The sequence below is a fragment of the Carya illinoinensis genome, chromosome 2 (genome assembly GCF_018687715.1).
Source record: "Carya illinoinensis cultivar Pawnee chromosome 2, C.illinoinensisPawnee_v1, whole genome shotgun sequence".
Classification (NCBI taxonomy): domain Eukaryota; kingdom Viridiplantae; phylum Streptophyta; class Magnoliopsida; order Fagales; family Juglandaceae; genus Carya; species Carya illinoinensis.
In genome coordinates, this window is record NC_056753.1 from 28,284,147 (window position 1) to 28,307,545 (window position 23,399).

The following is a 23,399-nucleotide window of genomic DNA, read 5'->3' on the forward strand; positions in this document are numbered from 1 at the left end:
ATATTGTAGAAGGCTCATGGATTGGATGCTATTTATAGACTGCTAATAACCGTGTCTAGTATGTTATATGTGGCGGGATGCATGCATGGTGTGATCTGAATTGTGAAAGCAGACCCATTTTTTTTGGGCATATTAGTCAATTGAACATGAAGTATACGTTAATAATTTGGACCAACAAGTATGAAATATTCCCTTTATTTTGGACCAAGAAGCAACTTGTGGAGACCGTGGACGCCAGTCGTCAAGGTTTATCAATGTAGAATTGAGGCAAAGACCCAAGTGATCATTCAGTTGGGCAGCCATGCATACTCTTTCTACCTATATATATTGCCTTAATTCCCGCCTTCACATTCGCAACAAAACATTTTCTTTTGGGGTGGAAAACTGGCTGCCACGTCGGAATTAATAATTCTCAAATCAAGATTAATCAAATGACGACACGTAAGCATCACAAATGCATATATATATAATCGGCTTCTAAAATAAGTTTAAGAATGTCATCTATTAACTTCTTGTTAATGTAGACATATTTTTACAAACTAGAAAATAAATTAAGAATCAACTATTTTTTAAAAAAAAATATATATATATATATATATTTGAAAATAAAGTTACATTCGAAGAACTACAATTAAATAGGACAATTATAATTTTTTTTATAAAAAAAAAAGTAAAGTTAGCTAGAAATAATAGTTAGATTAGAAAATATTATCCATAATTTGATAAAAAAAAAATATGAGAAATATTTAACAACAAAAAAATCTCATAAAAATAAATCTACAAACTGATCATGTGGCTTGCTAGCTTGATGTAATACAGCGCGCATTAGATTGTAAAGTAGATCTACTATATAAATTTGTGAGTTCATTTTTATGGAATATTTTTATATTTGTGGCACTTATAAACTAATATTAGAAAGAATAATTGGGAACCTAATCTTGACCAACCTAGTGGCCATCCCTTGCCCCCGCCGGGTGGATGGCTCCTCCTGATCAGTGGCCTAACTGTAATTTTTTTTCTTTTCCTAATTTTATTTTATTTTTAAAGCTTAGGCCTTTGGATTTTCTAATTCTTTTGCTTTTAGTTCATTAGATTTTTATATGTTTCGTAATAACTTCATTTTATTTGTTAGTTTTAACTATTTTACTTTCTCTACTAACAAGAAATGATGACGAGTAGTACTATTTTAATTTTTGGACTTCATTAGGCATAAAAAGCTTTTGGAACAATCATTGTTAAAAAGATATTGATGAATGTTATTATTTTGTTATGAAAAATGTTTGGTTTACAAAAGATCTAATAAAAGAAAATTTATAAACTTGTGAGTATAGGGTACGTTAATTTGTAAATTAGGGTACGTTAGTTTGTAATATATATATATATATATATTATAAAGTAAATTTCATGTATCTCATTAATAAACTTCGTCAATTTATAAAATCAATTTTGTAAGGCCTCTTTATACTTTGTAGACCTAAGGATACTTCTCTTTTGCTATTGCGCGCAATGGATATTACTTTTCTATTACAATGTTATAAGGACCCCAACTAATCATAGTTGCTTTAAAGCCCCTTCGAGGATCCCAACTAGACACGTATAAATGTGAAATATATAGTAGACTTTGTAAAGACTCACTATCACAATAGTAGACTTTGTTTCCAAATTCTATTATGATGTGCTTGTAGAAACAGGGTTACTCGCATCCACTTTGCTTTCCACATTATATAAATGCAGGGCCGAAAACAATCAGGCCGTGTGCTTTAATTTCACATGGAGTAGTTTATGTCAAGTAATTTCAGGTTTTGTATATATATGTATTTGATAGTTGAAGCACTGCATGATGACTTTTTGTAATGTCGCTTCTAATATTAAATTTTACCTAAATATATAGTTAGTTTTTATTTTTTTTTTCCCAGATTTGTTCATAATTAGTTTTTCTCAATAGTTCCTTTTCGACTGGATTTAGGTTGTCCTAATTTTAGAGGAGATTTGAATGGAACACCGTACCACCAACTGTTACTGGATGGAAAAGCCTAAAATTTCCTTGCTAATATCTTTGTGATATTTTCCCTCTCCTGTTTCTTATTCTTCAGATTTTAGATATATCTCTTTATCTTATTAATTCAAGCTAGGAGTACAATGTAGCTACGTATAACAATTGGTGTATTAATTAATATGTCTATTATTTATTGTATTCCGCTTCAATGATTTTTTTTTTTTTTTTTTTTTCCGGTGATAATGCATATATTTTTTTGGCCACATTTACTTTTTTACAGCAACCAAAATAGCTGCAAATAAGTATTTGCAACCAAGTTGTATCACCTCTTTCACATCCACTCTGAGGCGTGTCTTATTTCTCCTAAAATTTTTCTGCAACGTTCATTATGACATTTGCAGCGAATCAATTTTTCTGATATAGGCTTTTTCCAACGCAATACATGCTTGATCAGCTTTGATGTTTTTTCCTGGCGCTTAAATCGTATATTTGTTGCAGTTCATTAGCATCACAAATAATATGTTTTTGCGATAATTGTTGATGTCGTGTTTCATATGCCTTTGGGCTGGACTTCTCGATAGCTCAGGCCTTCTTTCACCTGCACACACAAAATCACTCCTAGTTCCAACAGCTCGAGGGGTTGCCGGATGGAGCCTCCTATGCTTAAGTCAATCTTGTCTACAGGAAAACTCTCAAGAGGTGGAGAGTTCTTTTTTTTTTAGCTTACATTTCCATGGTGCTCGAGGGGATATTTATACCTGTCTCCAGGGTTGGGAGCTACATGCCCTGCTTCCTCGCGTGGCCCCTACCAGAACCCAATTAATGCAGTTTGGCCTGAGGAGGGTGTCAGATTGTGTTGTCCCATCAAGGTGGCATGCTGCTTCTTCTCTAGCGGTAGGGGTGTTGAGTGCCCTCTGGATCATGATCTACCCAACCCATCGGCTTGACCCATGTCTTCTTGGCCTAGGGTACCTGCTGTTATGTTCGGAGTTGAACGGGCTTAAGTCTGGCCTTGGTTCGAGTGCCATGCCAGCCTAGGTTGGGCCGAACTTCTGGTTAGGGGGAATTTTCCCCCTAACAGTTACCCCGCCAATTTCTATCGGAAGATTTCGATGGGAATTCTAGCGATTATTGGCTTCTCGGCTTTTGGCATGACTTGGCCTAAATTGTTTGTCCTTCCTCGCTATTTGATGCCCGGGATCAGTGGTGATGGCTCCCCACACAGTGGAATCCTCGATCGGGCGGACTGCTATTTACTTTCCCTACAAGGTGGCGATATTCCCTTCCATGTTTAGCGATGGTCTCAAGTTGCCCTTCTGCCTTCCGATGCGCAATGTACTGGACATGGTCTGCATGGCACTCGCCCAACTCCTCCCTAACTCTTGGAGAATTCTGGTGGGTTGCTGCGTGATTTGGCAGTGGGCCCTAAAGGAAGCTCGCGGCACTTGGCCCGACCTCACTGGTAGGGAGTTCTACCTCACTCACTTAGTGTCAAAGAGGAGAGGTAACCTTTTTGATTTTGCTCCCGTTTACCCTTTAGTCTACCCTTTAGTCTACCTTGACACGAGGATCCCAAACTTCAAACAATTCTTCATTTTCGATGCTGGGTGGGAGTACCCCCCAAGGCAGTATGCGGGACAGAGCTACCCCGTTCGGACGAACTGGGAAGTAGTGCCTAAGGGGAAGCTCCCTAAGTCGCCAACTACTCTGAGGGAAACCCACCGTATCGAGATTATACAGGAGTGGGTTCCAGTCCACCATGATGAAGTCTAGTCAACGTGCTGCTGAGCTAGAGTAGTTTACAACAGTACCTTCCCATGCATGTGGCATTGCACCTGGCTGGGTCTTCGATCCCACTAGGGCCCACCGGTAGTCCATCACGCCAATATTTTGTTAGTCCCCCATTAGAAGAAAAAAAGGAAAGAAGCCATGGTAAAACTCCCCAAACAAGCCAGATTCCGATGACGATGATGCCCCCTATTTCCCTGGTTAGTCTTCCGCGGGGACTTCCGCCCACAAGCCCCACCCACAAAGTGGTGGGAGAGGGATCATTGCTCTTCTGCGTTCGGGGACTCTGCTTCGTGCCCCGCAGATGGTCGGGGAGTCAGCGTCTTCCTTGCAAGGTTGCGCCTCTCCCTCATCTTCTGTGGTTGTCGGCGGCACAGCTCTACTTTCCCTAGGGGGAAGGCGCCTAGCCTCGTCATTTTCCAATGCCTACCAGAGCTACTCTTCCCGGAGTTAGCCAAGCCGAGGAGGGGCACCCAAGGTGACCATTGCAGGGGGCCTCGGACTCAGGCATCCTTTGGTGGGTGTCTCAGGCGCTCTCATCTAGGTTTGGTCCCAAACTCAGATTTTCTTATCCTATTACTCTCCCAATACTTTTCTTGCAATTTTACTTGATGCTTTCTTGACAGGTCACCGGTCGGCCACTAACCCCGGTAGTGAGTGGTTAGGGGGGGCCCGGCTCTAGTGATCACTGATTCCTTCCTACGGTTCCCAAGGTCTCCCCTCGACCCATGGTTGACGTGGGGTTCCCTGTAGGGCACACGGGTTTTGCTCTAGACTTGGGGGAGCGGCTGTGTGACGCTGAGTTTGAGTTACGGAGGTCCCAGGAGGAAGTCGCTATGTGTCGTCTTGATAGGGCGCATGAGTTAGAGATACGGGAGACCCTGGAGGGGATGCTTTATAGCAGGAAAAAGGAGCTAGAGAAACTCTGAGCTGTGCATGTCTCTCTTTCTAGAAGGTGCGACTCTATGGAGTCCTCCATAGGTTTGTCAAAGACAAGTTTTTGAAAGTTAGCTAGTCCCTCTCGAAGCGAATGAAGACAATCAAGGCCCTGAGGGCTAAAAGGGAAGAGCTGAGGTCGACGCTTCGATAACAACGGCAAGAGTTGTCAAGAGTGTGGCAGGTTAGGGATGAGGCGTGTCGCCATGGGTTCTTCTCTAGCCGAGAGGCGCTGAGAATATACTTGCTGACAAACCCTAGGTGTGGATTACTTTCACTGGACCCCAAGTTCCCAGCTTTGGACCTCATTGCTTTAGAGGCCGGGGCTTAGATAGGGGTGGATTTGGTCCCCAGTGCATTCACGGATGTGCCCGAGGCACCAGCAGCGATTATGATGCCCTCAGAGGTGGACCCCATTGAGTCGAAGAAAGAGCCATTGGTTGGTTGAGGGGTCTTTCACTTTATTATCTTCTTTCTTTCTTATTTACATGTGTATACGCATAAAACTATTATTCCCACTATATTGGTGATTGGGTTGCTCTCGTTTTGGGCATTCTGCTCTTCTGTCGTTATTGCTATACCTATCCTTTAGCCTTCTTGAGGGAGTGAGTTAATGGCTGGCGTTTCTTCTGCAGACCCGAGAGGATTTTGAACAGTCAATCATTCATTGATCATCTGATGGTTGTCCTGCCTTTATGGTGTGGGTTCCGTTTCCCCATGCGTGCCACGAAATTTGCACAGGATATTTTTGTGAGATTTGTGTTTGACCTGATGGACCCCCCACGACGTGCATATACTCTAAACCTTGAGATGTGAATCGTCATTCCTAGCCTATATATAGGCCTTCCCTTCTTCATTTATTTCCACTAGATTTCCCCCTCTGCTTCCCTAAGCGTTTTGGAATCTTGCTTTCTTTCAATGGGCACCCTGGCTCAGGGTTGGCCTCGTAATGCCAGATCTTGCAACTGGTTTTTAAGGGGAGCTGCATGTGGCAGCCTTCTTGAGGCTCCCGCGGATGCACTTCCAAAAGCCGTGCTGTTCTTCATTACCAGGAGACATTTTAAGAAGATGATGCTCCCCCTCACCTCACAAGACGATCGTTCAATGGGTTTTTATGTCTCAATATTCTTCGTGCAGTCCACGGTTCTACCTTACATCACGATTGGCTCCCATTGGTGGGCCATCTTCTTCTGCCCCAGGCCTTCATTGCCCAGTGCATACCAACCCTTCTGGCTGTCACTTCTCTTGCGAGTGGACCCACACCTCACCGAGCTTGGCTTTCAATGGCCTTGTACCTTGTCAAGGGCGGCTTCCTATGGTACCGCACCCCGCCGTGCCCGTCTTGGATTTTCTTGTTTTTCTTTCTCTTTTACCTTTCGTTACAGCTTCGCGATCACGCCATAGTCACCCCATTGTAACTACTCTGATGAATGAAATGGTATTCTTCTTGTGCTTTCCCTCTTTTTTATGTTTTTTTGTATTATGTGCGCCTTTCACCGTTTGTGATGCGCTGCCTACTTGCCGATGTCAGGGTGAGCTGGCTATTATTTTATCGGTATCCGGCCGATCATAACTATATCTCTATTTTTGCCAATCCGCAATGCTTTTTTGGTGTACCCGGCTCGCGATGGGAATTCCCTGGCATTTGCCATTTCAACTTGTTGACTTGGTATGGTGGGATTATCCACATTCCTCCGATGGAGAGGTTCATTCACTCCTTCAGAGAACTTTGCCGCGCAAGATGATTTCCTCAGGGAAGGTCCACTGGTTGAGTTGGGCAGTCCTAGGACTATCTCGCGCTCATCCGAATGAGAGGTAGGGACACCTCAAACCGCACCTCTCTTTTTAACCCTTCAGCAAGGTCATCATCCCTTTGCCGCGAGGGGATGGGGTATTGTTATGGCAACCTCAGTGCTAGACCTGCGCTCCTCCTCGGGGGAGGTCGGGGTGGCCCAGAGCCAATCCCCCCTGTTGACCCATGCGTGGAAGGACTCCATCCAGGCAGTTTGAGACTGGACCCACTCCCCCATGCGAGATGGTTTCCTTGGAGGAGGTTCGTCATTCCCTCATGGGAGCCTTCTCGCATGAGGTGGTTTCCTCGGGGGTCCACCGGTTGAGTCAGGTAGTCTTGGGACTATCCTGGGCTCCCCCAAAGGAGAGGTAGGGACGCCTTAAATTGCACCCCCCTCTTTAACCCTTTGGCGAGGTCATCCTCCCTTTGCCACGAGGGGATGGGGTATTGTTCGGGTAGCCTCAGGGTTAGTCTCGGGCTCCTCTGCAGGGGAGGTCGAAGGGACTCCAACTGGGCAGTTTGGGATTGAACTCGCTCTCATCTGTTGACCTCGCAGGGATGGTTAGTTAGGACCGAACTAGAGCCAAGTCCACTCCTCGTCATGTTCGAGTCGCCTCAAGGCTGGACCAACTTTCCTCTGCAGGGGAGGTGTTCGAACTCGGGGTGTAATAGCCCGCTAGAAATTCAATTGTGAAATTTCTATTAACTTTAGGAACCTCGTGAAAACCCCATAAGTTTTCACGAATCCATTAATCGTATAGGTTTTTGTTTAACTATATAGTTAGTGTTATTATTTACTATGGTATCAGAAGTGTGTTTTTGATTATTGGAGATAGTTAGAAGTGTCAAAATGTATTATGGTTTGTGCCATTAGACTCGGAGGGTTATTTAAAGTCTTATGGCGCAATAACATTTTTTTCATATTTATGGACAAAACGTCTGTTCAAAACTGTAGATATTATTGGATAAAAAGAAATATCTTAAGGTAATTTTCGTGAATATTATTGGGTAAAAAGATTTTGAGTTGTTTTTTATAGATATTATTAGATAAAAATATCTTAAGTTGATTTTTTGTAGATATTATTGGATAGAATATTATGAGATAATCTTTTATAAATATTTTGGGTAGGAGAAAACTACACTCAACTCTCAACTCCAGCTTTATCATCTTCCTTATCTCGTCCATAAGTAGCTCCAGCCATCACCTATAAACTTATCTTCATTTACACGTTCCTTTAAAAGAATATCAAATACTTTCTCTCAGACAGCTTTTAGGAGTTCTTTTGTACGCCCATTTCGAAGCTTTTGTAAGTGTTTTATCATAAAGTCTCCTTCATATAAGTTGTTCCTTTTTTAGTCTAGTTTACATGGATATATTATTTTCCCCATTTGAAGATCATTTGGTCAGTCAAATATTATATAAACTATAGAAAGGTCATTCTAGGAGATAAACTGGAGAATATGTTATAGTTTGGAGTTTTTGACCAAGCTAATGGATAGATATTGGTCCGAAATTTTTATGGAGTATTGTTAACATGTATATGTGACTATTGGTTGAGGATTTTTGCATGATTAAAGGTTTTGATGAAAGATTTTTCTTAGATTTAGAAACTTAGAAACTGGAAGAAGAAAAACAGTTTCTGTTTTGAGAAAGTTTAACTCTTTGGTGGTCTAAACCAATTCTAATGACTTTAATAATTTTATTGGAGGATCATAAGCATCTTATATACATGTTATATTATTATTTTGAAGATATTTGATGTTAATTTCAAAGATATAAAATTTTATGCAAAGAGATATTCAGATAAGCCAAAGTGTGGATATTCTTGGCTAAATTTATGTTTTGGTTAGTTTCTAACCATGTGATCTTGAATTAGAAGTTTATATATATTTTAGGACATCTTTTTAAACCATGTGATGGTTTGGTTTGAAGATCATATATTTATAAGTCATAGATCAAGAGATTTATCAAAACTAGTTGAGGAAAAACTCCAAATGTTATTTTGTGATTTTGGTGACTTTAGTTTGATGATTTAAAGCATGGTTGATGTTAGGATGATATTATGAATATGTTAGAAGTAAGATTTGATTTTTGAAATTCTTGGAGATGTTTTGATTTAAGGTCAAAACTTGTGATTCAAGTGCTTGGATCTTTTTACAAAAAAGTTTGGTATTAATTATTAGCTTTTTCTAAATGGATGTTTTAAGTATGGTTTTGAACTTAGAATTGGAAGATGTTTGTTGCAAAATTTTGGTTTAAGCATGAGTTTTGAAGTTGGAAGGAATTGCAACAAAAATCAAGGGAAATGGCCTATGGATGTTTCGGCCATAGTGTGTTCTTCATAGTTGTGTTTTGTTTTAAATTTTTCTGAGTTGATATTTAAGTTTAGGACAAAATTTATATGAGAAATGTAAATTTTGGAAACTTTTGGAGTTAGTATGCAAAATCCTTAAGTTATGGGTAAAACGGTCATTTTCCCACATGTAGAGAGTAAAATGAAAATTTTACTCTTTAAGTTAGTATTTTCCATATTTCAAATTATTAGTGATTTAGTTCTAACTTTTAGAATCACTAATTACAGTTCCTCGTGATCGCACTTGAAGTTTTATAAGAAACGCGGAGATCGAGGTAAGTTAGCTTTTAACTTACTAGCAGTCTACTGTGTATGTGTGCTAAGTAAATGAACTACAGTGTATGTATGTGTGTTATCATATATGTCATGCCATGCCAAGTTATCACGTAATTGTCTATTATATAGAATTTATTCTGTCATCAATTTTTATCTGTTACATAATATATTTTGTCATGTATTATTGTACCTTACAAGTACGTCATGCTAAGTATGCCATCTATTACATGTATGTCAAGTCATGTAATATTCACTGTTGCAAGTATGTCATGTTAAATATGTTGTCTATTATATGTTATGCCATGTTACGAAATATTTCTATCTCAAGTTGGTCATGTATTTCAAGTTATGTTCAAGTCACGTTATGTTACGTCAGGGCTTCAGTCATTTCGTATTCCAGTCACGTTTCATTTTGATTACTTATGTATGGGGTCACAGCAATTGTGGCGTATACACTACGTGAGACACAGCAATTGTGACACATAGAATACATGGGGCCACAACAATTGTGGAGTATGTATTTAAGCAGTTAAAGAATAAGTTTCCGTAGAATATATGGGGCCACAACAACTGTGGAGTATGTATTTACACGTAGAATATATGGGACCACAACAACTGTGGAGTATGTATTTTTCATGTTAAGTCAAGTTTGTGTAGAATACATGGGGCCACAACAACTGTGGAGTATGTATTTACACGTAGAATACATGGGGCCACAACAACTGTGGAGTATGTATTTTTCATGTTAATTCAAGTTTCAAAGCAAGTTCATGCTAAGTCAAGTTTCAGATCAAGTTCATGTCAAGTCAAGTTCAGTTCATGTTTCAATTTAAGTTATGTCAATTATGCTATGTTGTACGCCAAGTTATGCTTTAATTACTTATGAATTTGATTATGCATTTATGCTTTTACTGTCATCCATGCATTATTAGCTGGTGTAGAAGTTTTTTGTTAACTTACTGAGATTTGTAATCAAATCTTACTTTGGTAGTCCCAACTACCATTCCCCCCCGAATGGTAGATCTTGTTACAGGACCTGAAAGAGAATCAGGAGCTGATCAACTAGACACAGTTGACTAAGCGGTGGTGCGACATAAATGTTAATATAGTAATTAACGTAAATTACTACTTGTACGATTGAGTTGCATCCTTAGTACTTTTTGGATCATAACCATTTTGGACTAGTGTTGTGATCTTAGTTGTTCAATGGATTTTTATGTATGAAATATGTTTTAAGCATTTGAGATATTTTCAATTTGGTGCATAGTATTGCTAAAGAAAAAATTTATCCGCTGCGAATATTGCATATTGTTAGATGCATGTTAGGAATATTGCATCTTATATGTCATGAACGGGGGCAGGTAACCTTGTGTTGCATGTCTCGACGCTTCAAATGTCCGTCCGATCCCAAAAGGAATTTGGGGGCGTCACACGGGGTTTGTTCTGCCTGTTGACCGATACAGGGAGGAAGTCTGTTTAGGCAGTCCCTGACTGGACCCGCTCCCATTGGTCAATGCTCATGACGAGGGTAGCCCCATGTGTAGGCTATCGAGGACAAGCCGCTCTCCACTATGGGAGTGATCAAGTAGCCCTTTGGCATTACACCCGTCCCTTTAGTCCCTATAGGGAGGTAAGTCAAAAGGCCTAGGGGCCCCTCGCTCTTCACCGCGATAGGGATGGGGTTATTTTTGAGTTGCCTTAGGGCAAAACTCGAGCTCCTTTTAGGGGAGGTCGGGATAGCCTGGAGCAGATCTTGCATGTTGACCCATATGTGGAGGGATTTCGTTTGGACAGTTTGGGACTAGACCTGCTCCCATTCGTTGACTCGAAAGGAAGGTTAGTTAGGACTAGGCTGGAGCCACGTCCACTCTTCGTCATGACGCAATCGGGTATGTTCGGGTTGCCTCAGGGCTGGACTCTCCTCCACAAGGGAGGTGTTCTAAATCAGGGTTACTTCTGCCTGTTGACAGATATGGGTAGAAATTCTATTCGGGCAGTCCTCGATTGGACTTGTTCCTGTTGGTCATCGCCTATGACGAGGGTCGCCTCATGCGTCCACTGTTGAGGACAGGCCGCTCTCCGCTATGGGAGGGATCAAGCAGCCCTTGGGCATTACACCTATCCTTTTATTTCCCACAATGAGGTAAGTCAAAAGGCCTAGGGGCCTTGCTCTTCAACGCAATGGGGATGAGGTTATTTTCGAGTTGCCTTAGGGCTAAACTCGCACTCCTTTGCAGGGGAGGTCAGGATGGCCCACAACCGATCCTTCCTGTTGACCCATATGAGGAGGGATCCATTTGGGCATTTTGGGACTAGACCCACTTCCATCCGTTGACCTCTTAGGGAACGTTATTTGTACAAGCATTGTGATTGCGTTCTCCAACGCACAGTTCCTGAAATAATCACGCAATTCTCATTAATGGTATTTACAACGGTACCCGTAGGGTCAGTAATAACAAGAAAATATAAGTACATTATTGGTAAAACATTCGTAGATATTCGACGTTCCATGGGTGCTGCAATTCGTTCCTGCAGGAATCTCGTAGCCAATACGCCCTGGGGCGATTACTAGCAACTACCACATAAGGGCCTTCCCATCATGGTCTGAGCTTGCCTTCTTCCTTGGCCGCTACCCCTGTCCTTCTTAGCACGAGGTCCCCTACCTTGAATGACCTAGGGCATACCTTTCAATTGAAACAACGCTCCACCTTCTTTTTGTACACTGCCATTGTCATCTCTGCTTTTTCTCGAACCTCCCTCACCAAGTTGAGTTGCTCTTCTAGGCATCGGTCACTAGAGTGTTGCTCATAGTGGCGCACTTGGTGACTTAGGATGTCAACTTCCATTAGTGGCATGGCCTCATGAACTTATGCCAAGGTGAACGAGGTCTCACCGATCAGTGTCCTTACGGTTGTCTTGTAGGCACAAAACGGCCGGGAGCTTCTCTGCCCACACCCCTTTTCGATCACTCAACTTTTTCTTTAATATCCACAACAGGGTTTTGTTGGTGGCTTCTGCTTGACCATTCAACTGAGGATGTCCCGGTGACGAGTACCAAAACTTGATCCCCAGGTCCCAACACCACTCTTGGTAATGGTGGACACAATGCAGTGAGGCACCCTGAACCGGCAAACAATGCTCTTCCACAGGAAGCGAGTAATGTTATTGGTCGTGATAATTGCTAGCGCCTCGGCCTCAACCTATTTGGTGAAGTAGTCTACAGCCATCACCACAAATTTCACTCCGCCTTTTCTCAGGGGAAGGGATCCCACCAGGTCAACTCCTCATTGTGGGAATGGCCAAGGAGAGACTATCGGCGCCAATTCCATTGGTAAGCAATGGATGATCCCCGCATACTCTTAGCATTTCTTGCACATCCGCACATATTCCTCGGCATCCTTTAGGGTGTGCAGCCAGTAATACCTGGCTTGCGTTACTTTTCCCGCTAGTATCATTCCCCCAGTATGATCCCCATAGATTCCCTCATGTATCTCTGCCAACACCTGCTGGGCTTGCTCATGAGAGATGCATATTAGCAGGGGAGCACTGTACCCTCTATGGTATAGCACCCCGTTGACTATGATGAATTGCGTAGCCTGATATCTTGTCTTCCTTACCTTTTCTCTGATGTAGGGCACGTCGTTGTCATTCAGGTATCGCCAGATGTCCTATGCCCATTCGGGCACACCTGGTCCTACCTCCAGCAGCTCAATCCATATAGCAGGCACATCCATGGTCTGCAGGATGACAGACTTTGGCATCAGGGCAGCCCCTTACCTGGATGTTTTTTTTGCCAACTTGTCTGCCTTATTATTTTCCACTCGAGGAATTGCTGAATCTGGAAATATTGGAAACGAGCGTGCTTAGCCTACACCGCTGCCAGGTACTTTCTCAACTTCTCACTTTTTGCCACGAATTCTCCTCTCACCTAGCTAACTACCACCTGGGAGTCTGCTTTAAATTTCACTTCCTCCGCACCCAAAGATCTCGCTATTGTCATGCTGAGAAGGAGTGCCTCATATTTTGCCTCGTTATTAGTGGTCTTAAATGCCAACTTGATGATGTAGTCATGCTTCTCGCCCTCATCCGTGATGATGTGCACCCCTGCTCTCCCTCCAACCCAGAAAGAAGAGCCATCTACGAAGACTTACCAGGGCTTCACAGGTGGTGCGCATCCTCCTTCGTGGGGAAAACCGAAGAATTCTGCAATGAAGTCAGCCAAGACTTGCCCTTTTAGGGAGGCACGTGGTGCTTACTCTACGTCGAATTTGCTTAGCTCTACTACCCAGTTTGTGAGGTGGCCCGAGGCATCCTACCGATGGAGGGCCTTTTGTAAGGGGGCATCTGTGATGACCTTGACTGGGTGCGCCTGGAAATATGGCCGAAGTTTGTGGGTGGTTATTATCAACGCAAACGTGAGTTGTTCGACCCGGGCATACTTGACATTCGCTCCCTTATAAGCTCAGCTCACATAGTAGATTAGTCTCTGGACCCCATCATCCTCCAGCACCAAGGCTGAGGAAACTACTTGTAGGGAAATGGACAGGAACAAAGTTAGTGTTTCTCCGCACTGGGGTTCGCTGAGCAGCAGAGGGTTGGTTAGGTATCGCTTAAGTGCAGCAAATGCCACGTCACATTCCTCGTTCCAGTCGTGGGCCTTTCGCAGCACTTTGAAGAAAGGCAGACACTTGTCCTTTGACCGCGATATGAACCAGTTGAGTGCTGCTAATCTACCAGCCAGCTTCTACACATCATTAATACTTCCCGCCCGGGGGGGGGGGGGGGGGGGCATATCTAAGATGGCGCTCACTTTTTCAGAATTGGCCTTAATTCCTCTTTTTGACACTACGAACCCCAGGAATTTTTCCGATCCCATTCCAAATGAGCACTTGGCGGGATTCAATTTCGTTTTGTACTACCACAACACCGCAAAGGTGTCCCGAAGATCCTCCAGGTGCTGGGGTCTTGCTTTTTAAGCAACATTTGCGGTGTTGCTTAAAAAGCAACATTAAATGAACAATAAATATTACGTGACTCAGTTTATGTGTCTTATTAATTTTATCTTGCCCGAATTTGAGGGGATGAAATTTGATCAAAGGAGGAGTCCAGAGCATCAACTTCACCCTGGATCTACAGTACTCTCTCCCCATGCGAACAGAGAGCTGATTAAAGGGTATTGGGGATACTGTTCATAATACAGCTTCTTCCCGTTGAAATATATGTTAATGCATTCGTAGAAAATGCACCACGTATATTATATGATGCGCATGCCAGCTTACAAATTAGGAAACACCCCATCTACTTCTAGAAATAAACTCTATAATTCGTTTATGTCATGTGGACTTGATTGGGTCAATTTATTCGACTTGAAAGCGTGGATCGAGAACAAACCCAGTCCATTAATTACTTGAGAAAACGAGAAAGGGAAAGTCGTCATGTTAGGTAGTAATTGCAAGGACTGACTAATTCGCATAAGGGTGAAAAGCTTATATGCTTTTTCAAGATCACAACCCATTATATATTCTAAACATCACTAATCTAGAAAAAGCACCAGCTTTTTAATTTGCAACAATATTGATTAGCTGCTTAATTGGATTTTGATTCTTTGTGGTCATGGTTTCTAAAGCTTTTTCCCTCTTCTCCTTGATCACTGTACTCCTCCTTGGCCTCATTCCCCTCCTTTCTCATGCAAGAACCCCACCAGGCTGGGATGATCGAAAAACATCACCCTTTGGGTTTCTCAAACATCTTCAGGGATGTCACAAGGGTGACAAGGTCAAAGGCGTCCATGACCTCAAAATGTACCTTGAACACTTTGGTTATTATCAGCAAACCAAAAATGGCACCCATGCCAAGGATGATGATTTTGACGAACTCTTAGAATCTGCCGTGAGAACTTACCAGCTCAATTACCATCTCAATGCCACTGGGATTTTGGATGCTGAAACAGTATCAAAGATGATGATGCCTCGTTGTGGTGTGGCAGATATTTTCAATGGTACAAATCCGATGCAATCAAACAAGAAGAGACATCATCACCGCCATGACTCATTTCATACCGTCTCTCACTATAGCTTCTTCTCAGATGCTCCAAAGTGGCCTGCCTCAAAGTATCATCTCACTTACAGATTTCTCCGTGGAACCCCAGCTCAAGCCAAGAGTCCCATTGCACAAGCTTTCCAAACATGGGCAGCAAACACCCATTTCACATTCTCGCAAGTTCGAGGCTTTTCAAAAGCAGATATCACTATTGGTTTTGCTAGGAGGGAGCATGGAGATGGGAATGATTTTGATGGACCTGGTGGAACCATTGCCCATGCTTTTGCACCAACAAATGGGAGGTTCCATTACGACGCAGATGAGCAGTTTAGTGTTGGTGCAATCCCGGAAGCATTTGACTACGAGACAGTTGCTTTGCATGAAATCGGGCACCTTCTTGGACTTCACCATAGCTCAGTTCCGGGAGCAATTATGGAATCTACCATCTCTACAGGAGTGACCAAAGGCTTGCATGCAGATGATATTGCAGGAATTAAAGCGTTGTACAATGTTTGAGAATTGTTTAAGGATTTGGAATAATCTCGATCATTAGTGGGAATAGATTATTATAGAATAAGCACTTACTACTTACAAAATAAACTTTCACGATGATCGAATTAAGTTTAAGCCAATTCTGTTTTGACAAGCTAGAAGAGGGAGCTAGAGAGGTTAAATAATTAGCTCTGAAGGTATATGTCTTAAAGGTTAAGTTTGAATCTTATTTTATTTTATCTAATGAAATCAAATTTAGAGAATCATGAGTACTTATATCTTGCTTACTTGGACAATTCTAATTCATAATTAATCAGATGAATTGATGTGCTTTAGTTATAATGTATGCTAATTTGGTGTATTTTATTTGAAAAATTCTATACACCATACTATCATATCACTTTCATCCAATTAAATATGATATAATACATTTATCATCATTAAATAATTATTTATTACATATTTCTTTAACATCTAATAGTGATAAATGAGTCATATCTTAGTTAATAAGATGAAAGTGTGGTGTATAACATTATTAATTTTATTTTCTTGAATGTTTACATAAAATGAGTTGGCATGATTAAGGAAACACATGTCAACTTATCAATAGACCCGACTTAAGGCGTTGCTATAAATGTTTTAATAATAGAAATATTAAATGTTAATTATTTTCTTATAACAATTAGCAGAGCACCACCTTTGATGGAGGTCATGGATATCTTTGGGCCTGCCTCCGTTTCAAACACTCAAATTATTTCATTATTGATCTCTACTTGTAACTACCTGGATAAAGAAAGATTGGGTATAAAACTAATGGTTTCAGTGTTTGGGCTACCACCAATAGGAATTGTTTTAATTGGGACCGATTAGCCTAAATTTTGGCCCAAATGTGAGAAAGTTATTTTTTTAGGCCATTACTCATTAGGTAATTCTTTTCTTTCACAGTACTTAAAAAGCCTTTAATATATCCCACACATAAGCATTTTTTTGCCAAGACACAATGGAAAGCTACCATATGGCAGATGTCATTCATGCAACTGCTTGTCCCAATTTTTGATTTTATTTGATTACTCAGATAAATTCTTTCCCATTAAAAATTAAAGGCTCTATAATTTAAAAATTTTTACAGCATTGTCCACAGAAAAAAAGGCATGTTGTAATAGTAAGACAAAAAAACTGCCCAGGATCTTTCTCTTATCCCTAAAGAGACGCAAATAAATGAGGAAGAATTTAATAAAATAATGGAGGAGTGCTTTGAGGATGGTTCTAATTTTTTTACATTTATCAAGAATACTTATAAGAGCAAAAATTTATTTTATATTATAAGATTAGCATAATTAATAATGAAATTAGAATTTCATATTATATTAATTATTAATTTATCATATAATATATATATATATAAAATATAATATAAGAAATTATATACAATATAAAAATTATAAATATATATACTAGTCTGGTTCGATTTGAATCGGTTTTCAAAATATGAAAATTATTACCGTCCCGGTTTAGGATTGATTTCAATTTTTAAGAACCAGTACTACACCCGACGATTTAAAAAGGAGACCAAACTCACTAGTTCGGTCCAATCAGATCCAGTTTAACTAATTTTCTGATTATTTTTTATACCCCTATGGACTGCCACCATATGCCACCAATTGGGAACCTAATCTTGGCTGGATAGGACTAGTCTATGATGCCACCGAGTGGCCCAATTGTAATTTTTTTTTCTTTTTCCTAGTTTTATTTATTTTTAAAGCTTATGCCTTTGGATTTTCTAATTCTTTTGCTTTTAGTTCATTAAATTTTTATATGTTTCGTAATAACTTCATATTATTAATTTGTTAGTTTTAACTATTTTAGTTTTAGTTTCTTAATATTTTCTTCTAAGAAGACATGACACATATATAGTATTTTAATTTTTGGACTTCTTTAGGCATAACAAGCTTAGAACGGTTGTTACTAAAAAGATGCGAAGTATTATACATATAAAAAGAGTACACAAGAGTTCATCGCATCATCATCGTTGACAAGTGTTACCTTTGATTTGTTGATAATAACCAAAGTGTTCGATATATATTTTGGGTTCATGGATGCCTTTAACATTGTGATGGAAGTCTCACTTTCACTCACTAGCAATTGGCGTGTTGGGTGATTAGATCTAAGGTTTTTTGGCTTGTTGGTTGGCTAGATCTAGGGTTACCTCAAGGCAACAAAAAGATCCAATTAGGTTTGATGGTGAAAATTAAGATTAACTCAGGCTAGCACTTAACTCTCAAAAGTGTTGAAGATAAATCTCTCATTCATTGAAAATAACATAACAATTGATTCCATAAACATGTATGGCCGAATCCTATATATAGACACCTCTAGGGTTTCGGCCACAATAGATCTAGATCTCATTTAGATCTAGATCCCATCCCAATGTACATCCATTCCTAACTTAAAGGAAATAGAATCAAATCTCTAAAATAAAGGAATTATCTAGGAAATAAACTAGGAATTAAAATAGGAAATAACAAAACATATTAAAATGAAATAAATCCCTAAATATAAGGATCATGGCCGGCCACCACCATGATTGGTGCCTCCACCCCTATTCTTTAGGATCTTGTCATTTTCTCATGCAACATTCTTATCATCCAACCCCTAAAATCAAGGAATTGGCCACACATGAAACTCCTCTCGTTGCACTTGCCATGGATGCCTAACACCTCACTACTCGAGCCATGCATGCTACCCAATACGACCCTCCTAGCCTCAGCACGTCTAGCCCTCCTAGTGGCATTGCGAACGGCTCTTCTCGAATCTCCATCAATCCTCCCCCCTTTAAGACCAACCATGTCCTCAAGGTTAAAATCTAGAAATTGATCCTTGAGAAACCAAACACTCTCCCATGTAGCATCCTTGATTGGAAGCCCCTTCCATTGAACCAAGGCTTCGGTTCTCATTTGGACACCCTTCCTCACAAGCCTATACTCCACGATCTTCTCAGGTTGGATTGCCATTATTCTCTCTTCATCGACCACGGGCATCTCACTAACTACCTTGGTTGGATCTCCAACCTTCCTCCTTTGTGTGAATCCCGCCCATAAGGCGATACTCTAGAAAAGAAGGTCGTTTAGTTCAGAGAAGTATGCTGCCATTAACGAGGAAGTAGAGAGGTTATTAGCTGCTGAGTTCATTAAGGAAGTTCATTACCTAGAGTAGTTATCTAATGTCGTATTGGTGAAAAAGGTGAATGGGAAGTGGAGAATGTGCATGGACTTCACAGACCTAAATAAAGCTTGCCCATAGGATAATTTTCCTTTACCACACATTGACATTATTGTGGACGCAACGGCAGGACATCATATGCTGAGCTTCATGGACGCCTACACAGGTTACAACCAGATAAGAATGCATGCAGTGGATGGGGAGAAAACATTGTTTATAACGGATCGAGGGTTGTATTGCTACAAGGTTATGCCATTTGGATTGAAAAATGTGGGGGCAACCTATTAAAGGTTGATTAATCACATGTTCAATGAGCAGATTGGGAAGTTCATGGAGGTATATGTGGATGACCTATTAGTAAAAAGTAAGGAACCTGCCAGACACCTTGACAACCTACGAAAGGCATTTGGGATCTTACACCGTTACAAAATGAGATTGAACCCTGCAAAATGTGCCTTTAAAGTTTAATCAGGAAAGTTCTTGGGATTCATTGTATCTGAAAGATGAATTGAGGATTCTCTAGATAAAATAGGAGCCATACTTAACATGAAACCGCCAAGAAATCTGAACAAAACTCAGCGGTCGGTGTATTACATAAGTCAGGCTCTCTTAACGGAGCAGAAGTAAGGTACCCTTGGGTCGAGATGTTAGCCTTCACTTTGGTAACAACGGCAAGAAGACTCCACCCATACTTTCAAGCCCACACGATAAACGTGCTCACAAAGAGCCTGTTGGCAAAATATCTAAGAAAACCTGACACCTCAGGAAGATTAGTAGGGTGGTCGATTGAATTGAGTGAATTTGATTTAGAGTATATATCGAAAAGGGCGGTAAAGGGTCAAGCGCTGGTAGACTTTGTGGCAAAGTTTTTAGGTTTTCCCCAAGAAGACACAGTGACTCCAACAGGAAAGCCATGTGTATTCTTCATAGATGGCTTATCCTGACGGGTGAGTGGAGGCCTAGGGATTCATTTACTAAGCTCAGACGATAAAGAATGACACTACATGGCGGCGTTGGCATTTAAGGTAACCAACAATGAAGCTGAATATGAAGCACTCGTGGCAGGGCTCTCTATATCCACCAAGATAGGGGCAACTGAGATAGAGGCAAAGTTAGACTTATAGGTAGTCGTGAATCAAGTGTTGGGCTTATACGCTACAAAAGGGGAGAAATTGAAGAAATATTTAGCACGAGTTTGGGAGGCATGAAATTTCGTCTCATATTTTAATATAACCAAGATACCAAGGGCGGATAATAAAGTGGCAAACAGATTGGCGCGCAGCATCAGGAATGGAGGAGTCACCCCTTCCGTGGCAAGTGGAAAGAAGAGTCGTTGAGATCCCTGCTATTGGAGAGAAGTAGGCGTCTTGGGCTCCAATATCTCAAATTGGGTGAATAGTGTGGTCCAGTACCTAGATGAAGGGAAGTTACCAGAGAAGAAGGAGGAAGCAAGAAGGGTAAGGAGAAAAGTGGCAAGGTTCATGCTCATTGATCGAGTCTTTTATAAAATAGGTTTTCCACCCCATTGTTGCGGTGTATTTCCCCATAAGAAGTGTGGTATATCTTAGTAGAAATACATGAAAGTATATGTAGAAACCATTCTGGTGGAAAAACTTTAGTCAGGAAGGTATTAAGGGTAGGATACTACTGGCCCAATGCATTAAGAGATACTTGGGAATTCACTAAAAAGTGTGTCAAGTGTCACAAGTATGCGTCGATACCACACACACCTCAAGAGGGATTAACGTCCATGACAGCACAATGGCCCTTCACGCATTGGGGCCTCCATTTGGTTGGACTGTTTCCAATAGGGAGAGGCAGAGTGAAGTTCATGGTGGTCACCGTTGATTATTAAAGTGGGTGGAGGCCGAGCCACTTGCAAGCATGACAATCAAGGTTGTGACAAGGTTTTGTGGAAAAATGTGGTTTGTAGGTTCAAGATTCCACAAAGCATAGTGTTAGATAATGAGCGCCAATTTGACTTTGACCATTACAGAAAGTGGTGTGCAGAGTTGAAGATTAAGGTAAAGTACTCCTCACTGGGCCACCCTCAAGCAAACGGGCAAGCAAAGGCAACAAACAAGGCGTTACTCTCAATTCTAAAAGATAGGGTCATGGAGAAAAAGGGAGAATGGGTGAACGAGCTGCCAGGAGTACTTTAGGCATATAGGGCATCAGCAAAAACTCCAACAGGGGAGTTCTTGTTCACATTGGCATATGGGTGCGAGGCAATTTCCCTAGTTGAGGTAGGACTCCCAAGTTATCAAATGAGCCACTTCTTAGCAGCCCAAAATGATAAGAAAATGGAGGAGTACCTCAATTTAGTGGAGAAAGAAAGAGATATAGCGGAAGCCAAAATGTTGCAGGAAAAATCTAAGGCCAGGCAATACTTCAACAAAAGGGTAAAACCTAGGACTTTTAAGGTAGGAGATTTGGTTTTGAAGAAAAACGGAGTAACGACCCAAGATGAAGGGAAGATGGGACCCCAATGGGAAGGACCTTACTTGGTAATCACAAATAACAGACCTGGGTTGTACTGTTTGAAATACAGCAGGGGGAAGGTCCTACCACACCAGTGGAATGTAGAGCGCTTACGAAAATTTTATCAGTAATATTTGTAACGATTCTATTTACTTTCATTTCATGTCTTTTTGTTGACATTATTACATTTATTTATCCATGTTTTCAGTAGCATTTGCATTTATTTGTTGCAAAATCTAGTTACGCTTTGTTTTATTGGTGGTTTCCTGGTAAAAGTAAGTACATGTAGGCACGCATTTGTACAAAGTTAAGTAAACACACCACAAAAAAAGGGCGTGAAGGTCACCAAATCATGCCACCCTTAAACACCTATGACAAGCCTTAGTAGCTCTCGTTGCCACGAAAAAAGGGCACGGAGGTCACCAGATCACACCACTTTTAAACACCTATGACAAGTCTTAGTAGTTTGCAGTGCCATGAAAAAAGGGCGTGGAGATCACCAGACCATGCCACCCTTAAACACTTATGACAAGTCTTAGTAGCTTGGGTGCCATGAAAAAAGGGCGCGGGGGTCACCAGACCATGACACCCTTAAACACCTATGACAAGCCTTAGTAGTTTACGGTGCCACGAAAAAAGGACGTGGGGGTTACTAGACTATGACACTCTTCAACACCTATGGCAAGCCTTAGTAGCTTGTGGTGCCACGAAAAATAGAAAAGGGCACGGAGGTCACCAAACCACGCCACCCTTAAAATACCTATGACAAACCTTAGCAGCTTACGGTGCCATGAAAAAGGGGTGTTGTGGTCATTAGACCACACCCCCTCCTAAGGCAACCGCCACGAGCGTCACTGATTCACAAAGCAGAAGATCAATAATGAGTGGATCAAAATAACACAAGGGGCTAAGAATACATAGCAGAAAAATTAATGTGCAATTGTCATCAAGGTTTATTATGGTTACTGGTAGAAAGTTTGCAGACAATACAAAGATATAATGAATAAGCACAAAAAAAGGGGCCACATGGAGAAAGCTAGGGGGCAAGTGGCGACAATGGAGGTCTACCTATAAAGGCGTTAGGCATCTCCTCCCGCTTAAAAGTGTCGACATGGCGGCAGTGAGCTACTTCAACAGCAAACATGCCCCAATCTAAATTCTCAAGGTTTGTACCAGGGTTAGTCAAAATGAGAGACCTTAGCCTCAGGATGCTAGCACCATAACCATAAGTGGCGAATTTCCACCTGGGTAGTAGCTAGTTCCTCCCTCTTCTCGGTCAGTTGTTGGTCCTTAGCAAGGAAAGCCAGGTTGGACTTCCTATGCTTCGTGTCTGGATCTTTGCAACTGTCCTTGTATTGTTGATGGCAACTCTGGAGTTCTTCCAAGGCCCCTCGTGCCTCCGAAAGATCGAGAGCGGCGCGATGGTTCTTCTTGATAGCAACTGCCAACTCTTGAGCTAGCCCTTTGCTGCATTGTTGTGAGCGATCCAACTCCTCGAGATTTGAACCCAACTCCTCGTTGTGGGTGAGCAGCTCAAAATTAATGCTGGCGAGGTCTGATTTGAAGCCTCTCTGAGCATCAGCAAGTTGAGACTTGGCAGAAGAAGCCTTAAGGTGAAATTGTCCTTAGCCTTCACCTCTTGGGCACGGTGAATGGCGTCACGGAGCTCAAGGACTTCACCCTCCAGGATCTTTATGTCACCGTGCAAGGAGTGGGAGTAGCCTTCTGACTGCTTTAGTAGTACCTTCAACTTCTCCTGCTTCTTCACCAGAGCCTCCAGCTCCAACCGGTCCACCTGCCATTTCTTGGAAGCAAGCTTGGTGACGTAGCACAACTTTTGCTGCTCTCTGACCTCCTCCTCAAGACTGGCCCGGTCCCCTAAGATCCATGCCATTAAACCATTAATGCTTTGTGAAAGTTTTAAAAAAAAAGTACGCTCAAGTAAGAAATTGCATGCGAACTTGGAAAGAGAAAGAACAGGTCAGTTACTGATGGTACCTCAGAAAGCCAATCCTTCAGGCCGTTG

General features: G+C 41.4%; 1 protein-coding gene across 1 annotated transcript; it reads left to right on the top strand.

Annotated features, from left to right (window-relative positions):
- The first annotated feature begins 14,714 nt into the window (after positions 1 to 14,714).
- Positions 14,715 to 15,936, top strand: LOC122294991 (metalloendoproteinase 3-MMP-like). The gene has a single exon (XM_043103996.1). The coding sequence runs from the start codon at positions 14,756 to 14,758 to the stop codon at positions 15,695 to 15,697; it is 942 nt and encodes a 313-aa protein (XP_042959930.1). The 5' UTR covers positions 14,715 to 14,755; the 3' UTR covers positions 15,698 to 15,936.
- The last annotated feature ends 7,463 nt before the right edge of the window (positions 15,937 to 23,399 follow it).

Coding starts and splice junctions, on each gene's coding strand:
- LOC122294991 (XM_043103996.1), top strand. CDS start 14,756: ATGGTTTCTAAAGCTTTTTCCCTCTTCTCCTTGATCACTGTACTCCTC.